The sequence below is a fragment of the Orcinus orca genome, chromosome 1 (genome assembly GCF_937001465.1).
Source record: "Orcinus orca chromosome 1, mOrcOrc1.1, whole genome shotgun sequence".
Lineage (NCBI taxonomy): Eukaryota > Metazoa > Chordata > Mammalia > Artiodactyla > Delphinidae > Orcinus > Orcinus orca.
The window spans coordinates 63,247,309-63,265,632 of NC_064559.1; the positions used below are offsets into that span (position 1 = coordinate 63,247,309).

The 18,324-nt window shown below is 43.9% G+C and overlaps 1 protein-coding gene across 1 annotated transcript in view; it reads left to right on the forward strand.

Moving 5' to 3' along the window:
* GPA33 (glycoprotein A33) overlaps positions 1–17,409 on the forward strand; it is a 46,948-nt gene extending 29,539 nt beyond the window's left edge. Inside the window, exons 5-7 of the mRNA XM_004269709.3 lie at positions 14,236–14,355; positions 15,081–15,213; positions 15,749–17,409. Of these exons, the coding sequence (XP_004269757.1) occupies positions 14,236–14,355; positions 15,081–15,213; positions 15,749–15,884 (389 nt within the window). The 3' untranslated portion in view covers positions 15,885–17,409. The remainder of the gene's footprint in view (positions 1–14,235; positions 14,356–15,080; positions 15,214–15,748) is intronic.
* The last annotated feature ends 915 nt before the right edge of the window (positions 17,410–18,324 follow it).

Genomic DNA, 18,324 nt, shown 5'->3' on the forward strand with positions numbered 1-18,324 from the left:
TCTTAGAGCCAAGTGATGTGGGAAAGCCCCGGTGGAATCCCTGGGCCCCTGTGCGCACTGGCTGCCTGGCCAGCTGCACTCACCGCTCCTGAAGATCAAGAAAGACAAGGCCTGGAAGGTCCCATTGGATTAACTTCTGGGAGGACTTTCTGTCCAGTGTGGGTGGAAAGGAAGTGGGAGGCAGAGCAGTGGATGTAGACAACGGTTCTGAGGAGATGGGACAGGAGAGCAAGCCTTGCCGGGTGAATGCACAGACAGGGGCTCCGGTCAAACCAGGGTGAACTTGCCCACTCTACTGTTCATTTGTTTGGGAGCAAAACAAGAACTTCTTAAAAGTAAAAAAGGAATTAGTAGAACCCACTCTATTCAATGTAAAATAGAAGATGTATTGTGGATTTCGACAAGCTTCTGGTTTTGTTTACATATTTCTGGTTGGCAAGTTTTATTGAATGTGTCAAAACCATGTGGCAGCTCTCCTCTGGCCTGTGAACAGCCCAGGGACTCCAGCAATGGTCGCAGAAGGTCAGCCATGGACAGTGGTTGGTCTGACCTTCCAGCAAAGTGTGTACAGGTGAGCCCAAAGCTGAGGGTTACAAGGTGGTAAATGCTGCAATAGTTTGTATCCAGTGGTGCTGGAACCCAGAATATGCATAAAGGGGTCAAAGAAGGTTTCTTCAAGGTGGGGGCCCTTGAGCTGGCAGGAGATCATGTTGGTTAGGAGCACGGCGTGGGCTTGAATCCTGGCCCTGCCACTTGTTAGCTGTGTGACCTTGGCAAGTTACTTAGCCTCTCCGTGCCTTCATTTGTACATCTATAAAAAGGGCATGAAACTAGTATTTACTTCATAGGGATGTTGTGAAGATTAAATAAAAGTATGTATAAAGTGCTGAGACCAGGGCCTGGTAGAATTATTAGCTGTTATCTGGACTGGGTCCTCAAGGATGAGTAGGCCAAGCTTGGAGAACAGCATAGGAACCACACATGTGGGAAGGATGGGAGGTACTGCCGTAAGAAAAGTGGCGATGAGAGATCGCGCAGGGCCTGTGCATCAGGCTAGGGAGGCTGGCCTCTGCCCTGTAGGAAACAGGCACCCCACTCACAGCTCTCCTGCCTCCATCAGGAAAGACTCCTCTGCTTGTTAGAAACCAAAGCTTAGTTTTTCAGTGATCCAAAAGAGGAGAAACCTGAGGGCATGAAAGTAGGTTAAAGGGAGATGCACTTAGTTACTTTGGAAAAGATTTATCTTGCCTCTAGATAAGATTTACTCAGAGTCAGAACTGGGACCTGGGAGTGACCCAGAAAAGCATGGTTAATGGTAATAACAACACAAGCTTGCATCTGGTTGGTGCTGTGAGGTGGGAGTGGCTCTCAAAGCCTTTGGCTCCGCCTACCTCACGGGGCCCTAGAGCGTCTGTTGTGTCTTCTTCTTCTGTGGGTCAGTCCAAACCCCTTTCTGACCTTTAAGACATTTTAAAAGTCCACAGTGGGCAATTTGGGGAGCAGAGTTCCTCAACCCTCCTACATCTAAAGACAGAATTCTCAGCATTAGAGATTGCTTCCTTTGACTTGGATCAGTGGAGGCAAGCCAGCAGAAAAAAGAACAGGGAATCTGGAATCAGCACACAAGGATTTGAGTCCCGAATTCTCCACTTTGTAGCTTAAGTCACTAACAACCTCTCTGATGCTTAATATCTTCATGTGAAATCCTGGGACTATCATTATACTGCCTTCCCGAAAGGCTACGAAAAGAGTAAGAGGAGATCACATATGTGATAGCTCTGAACTGTCCCAGTCAGCTGAGATTCATGTACTGAAGGAGTAGTAATCTGGATGTCAAGAAAGGAGGGTGGGGGGGCAGGAAAGTTAAATCTTGTCAATTTGACATCAGTGTCTCTGGCAGACCAGGGCTTCTCTGGAGGTAAACCTCTCCCCAGCTGGAGCAGAAGGAATGTGGGAGCCCTATTGTCCTGTGCATTTCCCCTCTTGACCACAAGGTGTCGCCACTGCAGCGGAAACATTCATTGTAGCAAGATTTCAGGAACTATTGGGTCCTTTCCAAAAAGAAAAGGGGCTTGAGAGCCCCAGATCAGAATCAAAGCAGGTCTTGTGGCAATGTGTGTGCACTGGTTAATCCAAAAGTAGCTTATAATGTCCATTGTTCGTTTTGAGAAACTGGGGCAGGATAGTGCTGACTCTGGCCTAGGATGCCACATGTTCCCACATCTTAAACAAGGCCAGGAGCTCCAAGCTGGGCTCTGATAATTGGGAAGGTCCTGGAGGAGTCTGAGGTCTTCTGCCTTCTATCTGTCTGCAGTGTGCTGTGTACATTTAACACATAGACTGAGTTTCACGTGCTAAAATAGTGGGACTCTGATAAGAGCTATACACCCCTGAAACATTGCCCAGGGTCATAGAGCATTTCCCAGAATGCTCTTGTGTTCCTTCAAGATGCCTCTTAAAAATACAAAAATCCAATTGGTTTAGAAAATGAGACCATTAATATCGAAACCCCCTGTTGGAGATGCCCAGTGCTCGTTAGCACATCGGAAGCTCTAACTCAATGATTTCTAAACTTGCTTTGGTCGTAGACCACTTTCTCAGTAACATATATTAACATCACATGTAAGCAGTATTCCAGAAAATGCACCAAGGTATGGAATTCTAGGATAGAAAGGGTAGCATTTTATAGAAAATGAGTATCCAGAGAATAGCATGCTGGGTTTCAAGGGAAGAATCTGAAGAAAGTGTATGTGAAGAAGATTGGAAGAAAATAACTTCAAATCAAAGTGCTGTTATTTACAGCTGGTGATATTACAGATGATTTTTATTTTATTCTCTGCTCTTCATAGAGGCTTTCCCTGACCCTTCAAGTGAGATTAAGATCAAATTGCACTTCCATTTTGAACTCTATAAAACACCCTGTAATCACCATTGTTTCATGTCTGTCTTGTCTTATATACTGGAAACGCCAAGAGGACAGGGACCCTCATCATCTTGTTTTGAGCTGATGTGATGAGCATATAAACATTGGACTGAATTGAAGTAATAGTTTTATGTCATAAATTCTTGTATAATATGTATATATTTTTGTAATGAGTGTAATGTAATACATGTATAAATTCTTGTAATGAGCATCCAGTACTTTTATAATTTTTTTCTTTCCTTTTAAAAAATTTTTATTTTCTATTATAGTTGTTTTACAATATTGTGTTAGTTTCAGGTGTACAGCAAAGTGATTCAGTTTTACATATACATATATCTATTCTTTTTCAGATTCTTTTCCCATTTAGGTTATTATAGAATATTGAGTAGAGTTCCCTGTTCTATACAGTAGGTCCTTGTTGATTATCATTTTTATGTATAGTAGTGTGTATATGTTAATCCCAAACTCCAAATTTATCCCTCCCCCACCCCAACTTTTCCCCTTTGGTAACCATAAGTTTTTCTGTCTGTGAGTCTGTTTCTGTTTTGTAAATACGTTCATTTGTATCATTTTTTTAGGTTCCACTTATAAGTGATATCACACACTATTTGTCTTTGTCTGACTTACTTCACCTAGTATGATAATCTCTAGGTTCATCCATGTTACTACAAATGGCATTATTTCATTCTTTTTTATGGCTGAGTAATATTCCATTGTATATATGTAATGTACTACATCTTCTTTATCCATTCATCTGTTGATGGACATTTAGGTTGCTTCCATGTATTGGCTGTTGTAAATAGTGCTGCAATGGACACTGGGGTGCATGTAACTTCTCAAAGTATGTTTTTCTTCAGATATATGCCCAGGAGTGGTATTGCTGGATCATATGGTAGCTCTATTTTCAGGTTTTTAAGGAACCTCCATACTGTTCTCCCTAGTAGCTGTACCAATTTACATTCCCACAAACAGTGTAGGAGGGTTCCATTTTCTCCACACCCTCTCCAGCATTTATGGTTTGTAGATTTTTTGGTGATGGCCATTCTGACTGGAGTGAGGTGATACCTCATTGTAGCTATGATTTGCATTTCTTTGATAATTAGTGACATGGAGCATCTTTTCATGTGCTTTTTGGCCATCTGTATGTCTTCTTTGGAGAAATGTCTATTTAGATCTTCTGCCAATTTTTTTGATTGGGTTGTTTGTTTTTTTACATAGAGCTGCATGAGCTGTTTGTATATTTTGGAGATTAATACATCGGCTGCTTCTTTTGCAAATATTTTCTCCCACTCTGTGGGTTGTCTCTTCATTTTGTTTATGGTTCTCTTTGCTGGGCAAAATCTTTTAAGTTTAATTAGGTCCCATTTGTTTATTTTTGGTTTTATTTTCATTACTCTAGGAGGTGGATCCAAAAAAATATTTCTGTGATTTATGTCGAACACAGTTCTGCCTATATTTTCCTCTAAGAGTTTTATAGTGTCCAGTCTTACATTGAGGTCTTTAATCCATCCTGAGTTTATTTTTGTGTATGGTGTTAGAGAATGTTATTTCATTCTTTTACATGTGGCTGTCCAGTTTTTCCAGAACCACTTATTGAAGAGATTGTCTTTTCTCCATTGTATGTTCTTGCCTCCTTTGTCATAGATTAATTGACCATAGATGAGTGGGTTTATTTCTGGGCGTTGTGTCCTGTTCCATCGATCTAAAAGTCTGTCTTTGTGCCAGTACCATACTATTTTGATTACTGTAGCTTTGTAGTCTAAAGTCAGGGAGCCTGATTCCGCCAGCTCTGTTTTTCATTCTGAGGATTGCTTTGGCTATTTGGGGTCTTTTGTGTTTCCATACAAACTTTAAGATTTTTGTTCTAGATCTGCAAAAAATGTTATTGGTAATTTGATAGGCTTTACGTTGAATCTGTAGATTGCCTTGGGGAGTATGGTTATTTTGACAATATTGATTCTTCCAGCCCAGGAACATGGTATATCTTTCCATCTGTTTGTGTCATCTTCAATTTTTTCAACAGTGTCTTATTGTTTTCAGAATGCAGGTCTTTTGCCTCCTGAGGTAGGTTTATTCCTAGGTATTTTATTCTTTTTGATGCAATGGTAAATGGTACTGTTCCTTAATTTCTCTTTTGGGTCTTTCATTGTTAGTGTATAGGAATGCAAGAGATTCCTCTATGTTAATTTTGTATCCTGTAACTTTACTGAATTCATTGATGAGCTCTAGTAATTTTCTGGTAGCATCTTTAGGATTTTCTTTCTTTCTTTTTTAGCAGCATCTCAAAATTCAAAAGGTTTATTACTCATCTATTAATTCCATTACATTTATTTATTCAGTTTTATTGTTTTAAAATATATCAAAATAAATAGAGAAATTTATACTATCTTATCTATATATGGAAGAACAGCTGGTCCCCAAGGTGGCACCAACAATCCTAGCAGCTCTTACTTTACATATCCGGAGTAGTCAGCAATTTCCATTTCTTTTTCCGTCTCAATGAAAAATTGCAGTTTCCCCAAAGAGGTGTATTTGGCAGCATTCTCACGTTCTTGTTGAGCCCGCCTCTTCATGGCCTCCCGCTCTGGCCTCTGCTCTTGTTCAATGGGCTTTTTTTTTTTTTTAAACATCTTTTTTGGGGTATAATTGCTTTACAATGGTGTGTTAGTTTTCTGCTTTATAACAAAGTGAATCAGTTATACATATACATATGTTCCCATATCTCTTCCCTCTTGCATCTCCCTCCCTCCCACCCTCCCTATCCCACCCCTCTAGGTGGTCACAAACGACGGAGCTGATCTCCCTGTGATATGCGACTGCTTCCCACTAGCTATCTATTTTATGTTTGGTAGTGTATATATGTCCATGCCACTCTCGCACTTTGTCACAGCTTACCCTCCCCCCCCCATATCCTCAAGTCCATTCTCTAGTAGGTCTGTGTCTTTATTCCTGTCTTACCCCTAGGTTCTTCAAGACCTTTTTTTTTTTTCTTAGATTCCATATATATGTGTTAGCATATGGTATTTGTCTTTCTCTTTCTGACTTACTTCACTCTGTAGGTACATCCACCTCACTACAAATAACTCAATTTCGTTTCTTTTTATGGCTGAGTAATATTCCATTGTATATATATGCCACATCTTTATCCATTCATCTGTCAATGGACACTTAGGTTGCTCCTGTGTACTGGATATTGTAAATAGAGCTGCAGTGAACATTGTGGTACATGACTGATGACTATTTGAATTATGTAAACAATGCTTTTTTGTGTGTGTGTGTGGTACGTGGGCCTCTCACTGTTGTGGCCTCTCCCGCTGAGGAGCACAGGCTCCAGATGTGCAGACTCAGCGGCCATGGCTCACGGGCCCAGCCGCTCCGCGGCATGTGGGATCTTCCTGGACCGGGGCACGAACCCGTGTCCCCTGCATCAGCAGGCGGACTCTCAACCACTGCACCACCAGGGAAGCCCTCATTGTAGCTTTGATTTGCATTTCTCTAATGATTAATGATGTTGAACATTCTTTCATGTGTTTGTGGGCAATCTGTATATCTTCTTTGTAGAAATGTCTATTTAGGTCTTCTGCCCATTTTTGGATTGGGTTGTTTGCTTTTTTGGTGTTATTGAGCTGCATGAGCTGCTTGTATATTTTGGAGATTAGTCCTTTGTCAGTTGCTTCATTTGCAAATATTTTCTCCCATTCTGAGGGTTGTCTTTTGGTCTTGTTGATGGCTTCCTTTGCTGTGCAAAAGCTTTGAAGTTTCATTAGGTCCCATTTGTCTATTTTTGTTTTTATTTCCATTTCTCTGGGAGGTGGGTCAAAAAGGATCTTGCTGTGATTTATGTCATAGAGTGTTCTGCCTATGTTTTCCTCTAAGAGTTTGATAATTTCTGGCCTTACATTTAGATCTTTAATCCATTTTGAGCTTATTTTTGTGTATGGTGTTAGGGAGTGTTCTAATCTCATACTTTTACATGTAGCTGTCCAGTTTTCCCAGCACCACTTATTGAAGAGGCTGTCTTTTCTCCACTGTATATTCTTGCCTCCTTCATCAAAGATAAGGTGTCCATATGTGCATGGGTTTATCTCTGGGCTTTCTATCCTGTTTCATTGAGCTATATTTCTGTTTTTGTGCCAGTACCATACTGTCTTGATTACTGTAGCTTTGTAGTATAGTCTGAAGTCAGGGAGCCTGATTCCTCCAGCTCCATTTTTCGTTCTCAAGATTGCTTTGGCTATTTGGGGTCTTTTGTGTTTCCATACAGATTGTGAAATTTTTTGTTCTAGTTCTGTGAAAAATGCCAGTGGTAGTTTGATAGGGATTGCATTGAATCTGTAGATTGCTTTGGGTAGTAGAGTCGTTTTCACAATGTTGATTCTTCCAATCCAAGAACATGGTATATCTCTCCATCTATTTGTATCATCTTTAATTTCTTTCATCAGTATCATAATTTTCTGCATACAGGTCTTTTGTCTCCTTAGGTAGGTTTATTCCTAGATATTTTATTCTTTTTGTTGCAATGGTAAATGGGAGTGTTTCCTTAATTTCATTTTCAGATTTTTCATCATTAGTGTATAGGAATGCCAGAGATTTCTGTGCATTAATTTTGTAGCCTGCTACTTTACCAAATTCATTGATTAGCTCTAGTAGTTTTCTGATAGCATCTTTGGGATTCTCTATGTATAGTATCTTGTCATCTGCAAACAGTGACAGCTTTACTTCTTCTTTTCCGATTTGGATTTGTTTTCTTCTCTGATTACCGTGGCTTCCAAAACTATGTTGAATAAAAGTGGCAAGAGCAGACATCCTTGTCTTGTTCTTCATCTTAGAGGAAATGATTTCAGCTTTTCACCATTGAGTATGATGTCAGCTGTGGGTTTATTATATATGGTCTTTATTATGTTGAGGTATGTTTCCTCTATGCCCACTTTCTGGAGTTTTTATCATAAATTGGTGTTGAATTTTGTCAAAAGCTTTTTCTGCATCTATTGGGATGATCATATAGTTTTTATTTTTCAATTTGTCAATGTGGTGTATCACACTGACTGATTTGTGGATACTGAAAAATCCTTGCATCCCTGGGATAAATCCCACTTGATCATGGTGTATGATCCTTTTAATGTATTATTGGATTTGGTTTGCTAGTATTTTCTTGAGGATTTTTGCACCTATGATCATCAGTGATATTGGCCTGTAATTTTCTTTTTCTGTGGTATCTTTGACTGGTTTTGGTATCAGGGTGATGGTGGCCGCACAGAATGAGTTTGGGAATATTCCTTCCTCTGCCATTTTTTGGAAGGGTTTCAGAAGGATAGGTGTTAACTCTTCTCTAAATGTTTGATAGAATTCACCTGTGAAGCCCTCTGGTACTTGAATTTTGTTTGTTGAGAGTGTTTTAATCATAGTTTCAATTTCAGTCTTGTGATTGGTCTGTTCATATTTTCTATTTCTTCCTGGTTCAGTCTTGGGAGCTTGTGCTTTTCTAAGAATTTGTCCATTTCTTCCAGGTTGTCCATTTCTTCTAGGTTGTCCATTTTATTGGCATATAGCTGCTTGTAGTAATTTCTCATGATCCTTTGTATTTCTGCAGTGTCAGTTGTTACTTCTTTTTCATTTCTAATTTTATTGATTTGAGCCCTCTCCCTTTTTTTTCTTGATGAGTCTGGCTAAATGTTTATCAATTTTTTTTTATCTTTTCAAAGAACCAGCTTTTAGTTTCACTGTTCTTTTCTATTGTTTTCTTCATCTCTATTTCATTTATTTCTGCTCTAATCTTTATGATTTATTTCCTTCTACTAAGTTTAGGTTTTTTTCATTCTTCTTTCTCTAGTTGTTTTAGGTGTAAGGTTAGGTGGTTTATCTGAGATTTTTCTTGTTTCCTGAGGTAAGGTTGTATTGCTATAAACTTCTCTCTTAGAACGGCTTTTGCTGTGTCCCATAGGTTTTGAAACATCATGTTTTCATTTTCACTTGTCTCTAGGTATTTTTGATTTCCTCAGTGATCCATTGGCTGTTTAGTAGCATATTGTTTAGCCTCCATGTGTTTTTGTTCTTTACAGTTTTTTTCTTGTAGTTGATTTCTAATCTCGTAGTGTTGTGGTCAGAAAAGATGCTTAATATGATTTTAATTTTCTTAAATTTACCGAGGCTGTCTTTGTGGCCCAGCATGTGATCTATCCTGGAGAATGTTCCATGTGCACATGAGAAGAAGGTGTATTCTGTTGCTTTTGGATGGAATGATCTATAAATATCAATTAAGCCTATCTGGTCTAATGTGACATTTGAGGCCTGTGTTTTGTTATTGATTTTCTGTCTGGATGATCTGTCCATTGATGTAAGTATGATGTTAAAGTCCCCTACTATTATTGTGTTACTATTGATTTCTCCTTTTATGGCTGTTAACATTTGCCTTATGTATTGAAGTGCTCCTATGTTGGGTGGATATATATTTACAATTGTTATAGCTCCTTCTTGGATTGATCCCTTGATCATTATGTAGTGTCCTTTGTCCCTTGTAACAGTCTTTATTTTAAAGTCTATGTTGTCTGATATGAGTATTGCTACTCCAGCTCTCTTTTGATTTCCATTTGCATGGAATATCTTTTTCCATCCCCTCACTTTCAGTCTGTATGTGTCTCTAGATCTGAAGTGTGTCTTTTGTAGACAGCATATATACGGGTCTTGTTTTTGTATCCATTCAGCCAGTCTATGTCTTTTGCTTGGAGCATTTAATCCATATATTTTTAAGGTATTTATTGATATGTATGTTCTCATTGCCATTTTGTTAATTGTTTTGGATTTGTTTTTGTAGGTCTTTTCTTCCTCCTTAGTTTTTTTTTTTTTTTAACATCTTTATTGGGGTATAATTGCTTTACAATGTTGTGTTAGTTTCTGCTTTATAACAAAGTGAATCAGTCATACATATACATATGTTCCCATATGTCTTCCCTCTTACGTCTCCCTCCCTCCCACACTCCCTATCCCACCCCTCCAGGCTGTCACAAAGCACCGAGCCAATATCCCTGTGCCATGTGGCTGCTTCCCACTAGCTATCTACCTTACTATGTTTGTTAGTGTGTATATGTCCATGACTCTCTCTCGCCCTGTCACAGCTCACCCTTCCCCCTCCCCATAACCCTCCTTAGTCTTTTGTTCACTTCTCTTGTGATCTGATAACTCACTTTAGTGTTCTGTTTGGATTCCTTTTTCTTTTTTGTGTGTGTATCTATTGTAGATTTTCAGTCTGCGGTTATCAGGAGGTTATTTTTAAAGATTTTTTTTTTTTTGATGTGGACCATTTCTAAAGCCTTCATTGAATATGTCACAACACTGTGTCTATTCTATGCCTTGGCCCTTTGGCCGTGAGGCATGTGCGATCCCAGTTCTCCCACTAGGGACCAAACCCACACCCCCTGCATTGGAAGGCAAAGTCCCAACCACTGGACCACCAGGGAAGTCCCTATCATGAGGTTTTGATATAGCAGACTATACATATACAAGATTGTTTTAAGTTGCTGGTCTTTTGATTTCAAATGTATTCCCAATATCCTGCATTTGTACTCTTCTCTTCTCATGATTAGTGATTTTGATATCATATTTGTGTATGGATGATTTCCTGCCTTTAATCTATGTTTTCCTTTACTGGTGAGTTTTTCCATTTGTAATTTTCTTGTTTCTAGTTATGGTCTTTTCTTTTCTGCCCAGAGAAGTTCCTTTAGCTTTGTTGTAAACCTGGTTTGGTGGTGCTGAATTCTCTTAGCTTTTGCTTGTCTGCAAGGCTTTTGATTTCTCTGTCAAATCTGAACAAGAGCCTTGCTGGGTAGAGTATTCTAGTTTGTAGGTGTTCCCTTTTCATCACTTTAAATATATTATGCCACTCCCTCTGGCCTGTGGAGTTTTGGCTAAAAAATCAGCTGAAAACCTTATGGAGATTCCCTTGTATGTTACCTGTTGCTCTTCCCTTGTTGCTTTTACTATTTTCTCTTTGTCTTTAATTTTTGTCAGTTTGATTAATATGTGTCTTGACATGTTCCTTCTTGGGTTTATCCTGTATGGAACTCTCTGCACTTCCTGGACTTGGTTAACTGTTTCCTTTCCCATTTTAGGGTAGTTTTCAGCTATTATCTCTTCAAATAGTTTTTATGGCCCTTTCTCTCTCTCTTCTCCTTCTGGGACCCCTCTAATGCAAATGTTGGTGTTTCTAATGTTGTCCCAGAGGTCTCTTAAACTGTCCTCATTTCTTTTCATTCTTTTTTCTTTATTCTGTTCCATGGCAGAGATTTCCACCATTCTGTCTTCCAGCTCACTTATCTATTCTCTGCCTCAATTATTCTGTTATTAATCCCTTCTAGCGTATTTTTCATTTCAGTTATTGCATTATTCATGTCTGTTTGTTTGTTCTGTATATCTTCTAGCTCTTTGTTAATCATTTCTTGTATCTTCTTGGTCTGTGCCTCCATTCTTTTTCTGAGATCTTGGATTGTCTTCACTCTCATTATTCTAAGTTCTTTTTCAGGTAGACCTCCTATTTCTACTTTACTTAGTTGTTCTTCTGGGGTTTTATCTTGTTCCTTCATCTGAAACATATTCCTTTGCCATTTCCATTCCCTAGGCTGCGTGGTTGTAGTTCTTTTTGCTTCCAGGGTCTGCCCCCTGGTGGGTGAGGATGTTCTAGAGGTTTGTGTGGCTTCCTGGTAGGAGGGACTGGTTCCTGCCCACTGGTGAGTGGAACTGTGTCTTGTCCCTCTGGTGAGTAAGGCTGTGTCAAGGGGTGTGTTTTAGAGGTTGCTGTGGGCTCAGGAAGATTTTAGGAAGCCTGTGTGCTGATGGGTGGAGCTGTGTGCCTGCCCTGTTGGTTGTTTGGCCTGAGGCATCCCACCACTGGAGCCTACATGCTGTTGGGTGGGGCTGGGTCTTGGTGGCAAAATGGCGACCTCCAGGAGAGCTCATACCAATGAGTACTCCCCAGTACCTCTGCCACCAGTGCTTGTCCCCACAGTGAGCCAGTTCCACCCCCACCTTCCCAGGAGACGCCCCCCTCCACCATCAAGACCAGCAGGTATGTCTGGTCCAGGCTTCTATGAAATCACTGCTTTTTCCCTGGGTCCCAGTTCACCCGAGACCTGTGCACACCCTCCAAGAGTGGCATTTCTATCTCCTCCAGTCCTATGGAGTTCCTGCAATCAAACCCCACTGACCTTCAAAGCCAAGTGCTCTGGGGCCTCCTCCTCCTGAGGCCAGACCCCCAGGCTGGGAAGCATGATGTGGGGCTCAGAACTCACTCCTGTGGGAGAACCTCATCTTGTTGTGGCTTCTTCTTTGTCTCTGGTTGTAGAATACCTTTTTTGGTAAGTTCCAGTCTTTTTTGTTGATGGTTATTCAGAAGTTAGTTGTGATTTTGGTGTTTTTGTGAGAGAAGTTGAACTCAAGTCCGTCTACTCTGCCATCTTGTCTCCAACCAGAAGCCCAATTTCGTTCATACTATAGATGTGGATATGTGGATAAGCACACCTTCGGGTGTGTCTTCTCAGACCAATTCCCATAAAATGTGAGTCTGTACTTGGCAGTTCCACAGGCTCAGCAGTGTAAGATAGGTTTGTTTGTCGCCCCATCAAATATGGAATTTTGTTCACAAAGTTTCTTGGTTAGGGAGCCCTCATCTTGAAAATAAATGATGTGTTTCTGTACGATGCTAGCCTTTAAAATCACACAGCCTGTTCCTGCAGGTGGTGCTGCAGGACACCTGGATCCACGTCCTCTTCTGTGGTGTGCTTTTGGCGACCACAACAGGGCACTTACTCATCTATGATCTGGAAGGCCCTGGAATGCTCTTCTCCTTATCACCCTCTCTGTTCTCTCTTCTATAATTTTTTTTAAAGTAAATTGTCAACTTCTCCAGGGAGTTCTAGACCTAAAATGGAATTTTTGTTACTGTTTTGTCATTTCTTAATTTTGTGACCTTGGGCAAGTCACTTGACTTTTCTAAGCCTCCAGTTACCACTATGATATTGGAGATAGAAATATTTGTTCCATCTACCATACAAGATTGTTGGAAGAATCAGAGGACATTGTAGTTGAGGAAGCACATCCAGACAAGAAAAATCCACACCGAGATACAATCTTGCAACAGAGTGGAATTGGGCAGGGAAAGGATTGGACACCAGGCGAACTGGCAAGAGGTTAAACTGGAGTGATTTCCAGGGCCAGATCTGTAATGTCACATCCATATTAAGAAGCCTGGACTTGTTATTGAAGATGATGGGCTGCCTCTGAAATGTCTGAACAGGGCAGTGGCTGGATCCTATTTTCAGTTTAGAACATCTCCTCTGGATGAAGTGTAACCACCTGTTGATAGTGGGGTAGGCAGGCTCTGCAGCAAATTAGAGGACAAAGGTCTCTAACTCTTCTCTCCAAACAGCAGTTATGACAGAGCATCTTTGAGGACAGGACATAAAAATTTGTCTAAGCATAAAGCTCTCCATTTCAAGGTGAAGAAATCTATAGGATCGTAGATTTAGCAGGAAGGTTTCGCATGAGGGCGTCTGGACCATTGCCCTGCATTCAGGAGAATCAGGTGCTTTCCCTCCCACTTCCAGATGAGGCAGCTATGACTCACAGAAGTTAAATGGCTTACTTAAGTGGTGGAAGAGGAAGAGGAAGAGTCTAGACCCACAGGCTGCCTCCTCCCTGCCCCACCACCCACACCCCCCCCCGACACACCCATACAAATACCACATACACTCACACACACCACTCATGGCAGAGAAATCCAGAGGTCAGAGTTCTTGAAGTTCTAAAGTCTTCCTTCACATGAGTCCGAGCTAAGGAATTCTGTTTCTGAAGATTATAAAAGTGGTTATAATTATATGGTCTAATTAGAAAGCAATTCCACGCAATGTATAATGTATATTACGTTTCCTGAAGACTTACTATACATCAGCCATTTGGTTGTGGGTTTGTATTTGTTAGTACTTCATTTTATGTTCACAATTACTCTGTGAGGCAGGCGCTATTATTATTTTATTTATACATAAAGAAACAGGTTCAATGAAGCTAAGTTCCTTGCCCAAAGTCAATAAGTGGCAGAACCAGGCTTCAAACCCAGGGTGCCTGCCTGAATTCTAAGCACTTTAGAATTGTGCAGCCTGCCTGGTTTAATCTTCCTGCAGCCCTAGAGGTAGATATTTTCTCCATATTACAGATGAGGCTTGGACACGTTCAATGGCCGTGCTTGTATCTGCCTAGGATTTCTCTAGCCGTTTCGCTCTACTCTGGTGGCCCGTCTCCTCAGCCTGACTCTTCTCCCTTCTCAGTCACAGGACAGATCTTCTCTCTGAAGAACATCTCCACAGAAATGTCGGGCTACTACATCTGCACCTCCAGCAATGATGTAGGGATGGAGTCCTGCAACATCACTGTGGCTGTCAGACCTCGTAAGAGCAGTCTGGGGGGGAAGGGAGGACGAATGCCAGAGGTGACAGGCTGGTAGTCCAGAGTCAGCTGACAGGGACCAACATGGAGGTGAACTGGGCAGCCTCTTTGGGGGTCTCCCATTGGCAGGGTGGCTGAGGTGACGGCCAGATGATCCTGTCCGAGGCTCCCCTCATCTGGAGGCCAGTCCAGTTCCCTGGGTTCTTTGGAAATAGTGCCTTAGGCTGGCTTCTGGAGACCTGCTCGGTCCTGCCTGCCCTTAGGGTCGCTCAGGGGGCAAGGGGGAATTGCCCAGACTGGGCTGCCACAGAGTCAGGACCCCATCCTTTCGGGGTGGGATACCCTGATGATCTTGGGGATGAACTAGAGTAGGAGCTGGCATGACTGACACCCGAGGACTTTTTTGGAGCCTGTTGGCTCCAAATCTGTTGGCCATCTGTCCTTGTCAACGCTTCCATCCTGAAGAGTGTCCCCCTTGTCTGGTCACATTCCCACGAGGCTGTGACTTTCATGGAATGCTACCAGAAGCAGGCAGCGCGGCCTCCTGGGCTGGGAGGATGACTGGGGCCGCTCAGAGCCTGGGAGGGACCACCTCCCGCCTCCCAGACGCCTGCTGCTGTGGTTCCTCATCCCCGGCGTGCTCACCACCCGGAGCCTCGGCTCGTGTTGGGGGCTCGCGCTGGGGACTGGGGTTGGGGTTCAGGACGTGCGGCTCTGTTTCTCGCAGCCTCCATGAATGTGGCCCTGTACGCGGGCATCGCGGGGGGCGTGGCCGCAGCACTCATCGTCATCGGCATCATCGTCTACTGCTGCTGCTGCCGGGAGACCGGCAAGGCTGAGGATGCGGACGTCACGCGGCCGTGAGTGTCGGGGGTGGGCAGCCCGTTGGCAAGGGTCTCAGCACATTGGGAAGATGCACCCCAGCTCTTCACAGCCTCTTCCACTCATGACACCCCAGGGGGCAGCTGGTAACAGTAAAAAATAACTTTTATCAGCCCCGTTTTATAGCTGAAAAAAGAGTAAATGATTTACCCAAATCCTAAAGTGGCGCTGCAGTCCGGAACTTGACTCCAAGGCCCGTAGTTCTCCAGTCTCTGATCTCAGGGTGGGGCTTCCGGTGGGTGCCTAGGGCAGGGGTAGGGGGGTGCGGAGGCTCCGTAACAGGCCGCTCCCTGCTCCCCTCGCAGAGCCAGCCTGTTCCCATAATGCCCTCAGCTCAAGTCCGTGCCACCCTGCTTCTGCTCTGAGCTCAGCCGTTCAGCCCAGTGTCCCTTTGCCGCTGGACGGGTGGGGATGGGGGATCTGATGGCTGTCCCGTGGGGAGCACTAAGCCCAGCTCCCTCAGGTCTGAGTGAGTGAGGGCAAACCCTTCCCCTCTGTCCTCACTGCCTGCAGGAATCGGGCGGGCTACCAGCCACCAGAGCAGCTGACAGAGCTTTCCAGAAGACAGGAAGAGGAGGGTGAGGCTGACTACAGGAATGAAGACCAGAGGGGCCCCAGCCGAGAGTCCCTTGACCAGGCTGGCCGATGACCAGGGCCTGCTGCAGGAGGGGGTCAGGGGGAGCATTAGGGGGTCATCCCCCTGCCTCCATGCCTCCCCTGTCCTCTCCAAGCCCCACTTTTCTGACCCTTGGTCCCAGTCATGGATGGGATGCTTCTTCCCCCATGTCGGCTGCTGGAGGACTTGGCTTGGCCTGGCCAAGGAGATCTCACTTGTGACTGAGCTTGTCAAGGGCGCTCACCTTCGAAGCTACCCTCCCATTGCTGCGCCCGGCTCAGGGCCCCACCCTCACCCTGGACTAGGCAGCGGCCTCCCCCTCCCCATGGCGCTCCTTTCGGGCTCCATGGGGGTGACACCAGCCTCCGGACGGCCGGAGTTGCCCTCTCCACCTGTGCGCCTAGCACCCAGGGGAACGACTCCTGGCAGAGGTTTTGTGCACAATACATTTTTGTTGAATGAATGAAAGAATAAATGAGTATGTAAAGGAGTCCCTTCATTTGTGCAACTTAGGCGCTTTGGACCCACGTTGACCTCAAGCTCCCTTTCCAGCTGCATCTCCCGCAACTTTCCTGAACATTCCAGATGCTCCCTGCGAGGGCCACCCCAGCTCCCACTGCACACTCCCTCGTGGGGCTTTGCTTTCTCTGTTTGGCTGGGAATGCCTACGCAACTCCCATCTCTGCCTATCAAATCCTACCTGTCCCTCCAGGCCCATCTCAGATCCCAGCGAATTCTATAACCCCATCCTAATCTCCCACACAGATGGGGACAATCTTGTTACTTTGTCCCACGCCCATCACGGGCCACATGACACAGTAGTCTGAGCATGTCTCTCCCCCTGTGTTACAGTGTGAGCTCCAGGGCGCAGGACATGGGCCTCACTCCCTCTGCTTTCCCTGGAGTCCTCGCAGCCGGCAGCCCTCCTAGCACTCCTAGAGGGTGCTCAATCCAGCTTAATTGGGGAAACTGCTTTGGTAGGTTGGGCCTTCCGCTCTCTGGTCTCCCTGATGGGATTGTGGACACAAAGATGACTCCCACCCAAACCCACTTGCTAGTTTCATGATTTAAGTGGGAGATAATTTAAATGAACACACACCCATGTGAGCACACACAGAGGAGCTAGTTTGCAGCTGGTCCTGGCTTCTCAGATCATAGTGATTCCTCTCAAGACCAGAGTAACTGACGTGTCCACCTCTGTTTCCTGATACCAAACCCCTGCCCTGCCCTTGCCCGTTCCTGACTTGGCTGGGCTGCCGCCTCTGTTTGCTGGCTGGGCTGTCCTGCTGCCCCTTCCACAGCCTCTCCCCTGTTGGTCGATTATTTCTTCTGCTCCTAAGAGCTCAGGCAGTGTCCTGGCTGCTTGGGTCTTGTGACCCAGTGGCCGGTCTTACCCAAATGCAATTTACTAGTAAGTAAACACTGTCATTTTTTTCCTGGATGATTATAAAAGCAATCCTGTAAATCTGTTGTCCATCTGTGATTTTTTTAAATATATTTTTTATATATTTTGTTAAATTCTTTGCTTCAATAAAAAATGCCGTCAGTAGTAATACAATTGTCAGTGGAGATTCTTATTTCTTTTTTAAGGTGGGTTTTATTTTTTATTTTTTTAACATCTTTATTGGAGTATAATTGCTTTACAATGGTGTGTTAGTTTCTGCTTTATAACAAAGTGAATCAGCTATACATATACATATATCCCCATATCTCCTCCCTCTTGCGTCTCCCTCCCACCCTCCCTAGCCCACCCCTCTACGTGGTCGCAAAGCCCCGAGCTGATCTCCCTGTGCTATGCGGCTGCTTCCCACTAGCTATCTATTTTACGTTTGGTAGTGTATATATGTCCATGCCACTCTCTCACTTTGTCCCAGCTTACCCTCCCCCCTCCCTGTGTCCTCAAGTCCATTAAGGTGGGTTTTATTCATACCAAGGTAGAGCTTATGTCTCGTGGGCTTATGTTGACCAACCGTGGGCCTCTTGGGCTTCCTAGGAGAGGTGAGGTGAGGTGACAGAGTCGAGCGAGAGGAATAGAGGGTCAGATCCTGTGGGTCCCATCGACTGTGGCCACTATAGGGTCAGGCAGTGTCGCTAGTGATTGCCGGGGGCGGGACAGAGCCTGTCTGTTTGTGGAAGAACATTCCGAGTGCCTGGGAGTCAGGCATATGCTTCAAGGAAGATGCTGGGGAGGCCCCTGCCAGTTACACCCCAAATAGCGCCCCTCCTGAGAGAGGGGAGGAAGCAGCGTCACCTCCATCCCGCTCCAGCTGTCAGAGACCTGGTGACTCCTCCCCGAGCAGCTTGCCCCACAGTCAGCGCTCAGCTCTGCCACCCTCTCCTGCCATATGTTCAAGGTCCTCTCCTCCATGTTCTTCCCGTGGTGCCCTGTGCTCCCCCCATCCCAGCACCTGTCCCACGGTACTGTCATAACCACAGTCTGTGTCTGCCTAAGCCTGTGAGATTCATGAGAATA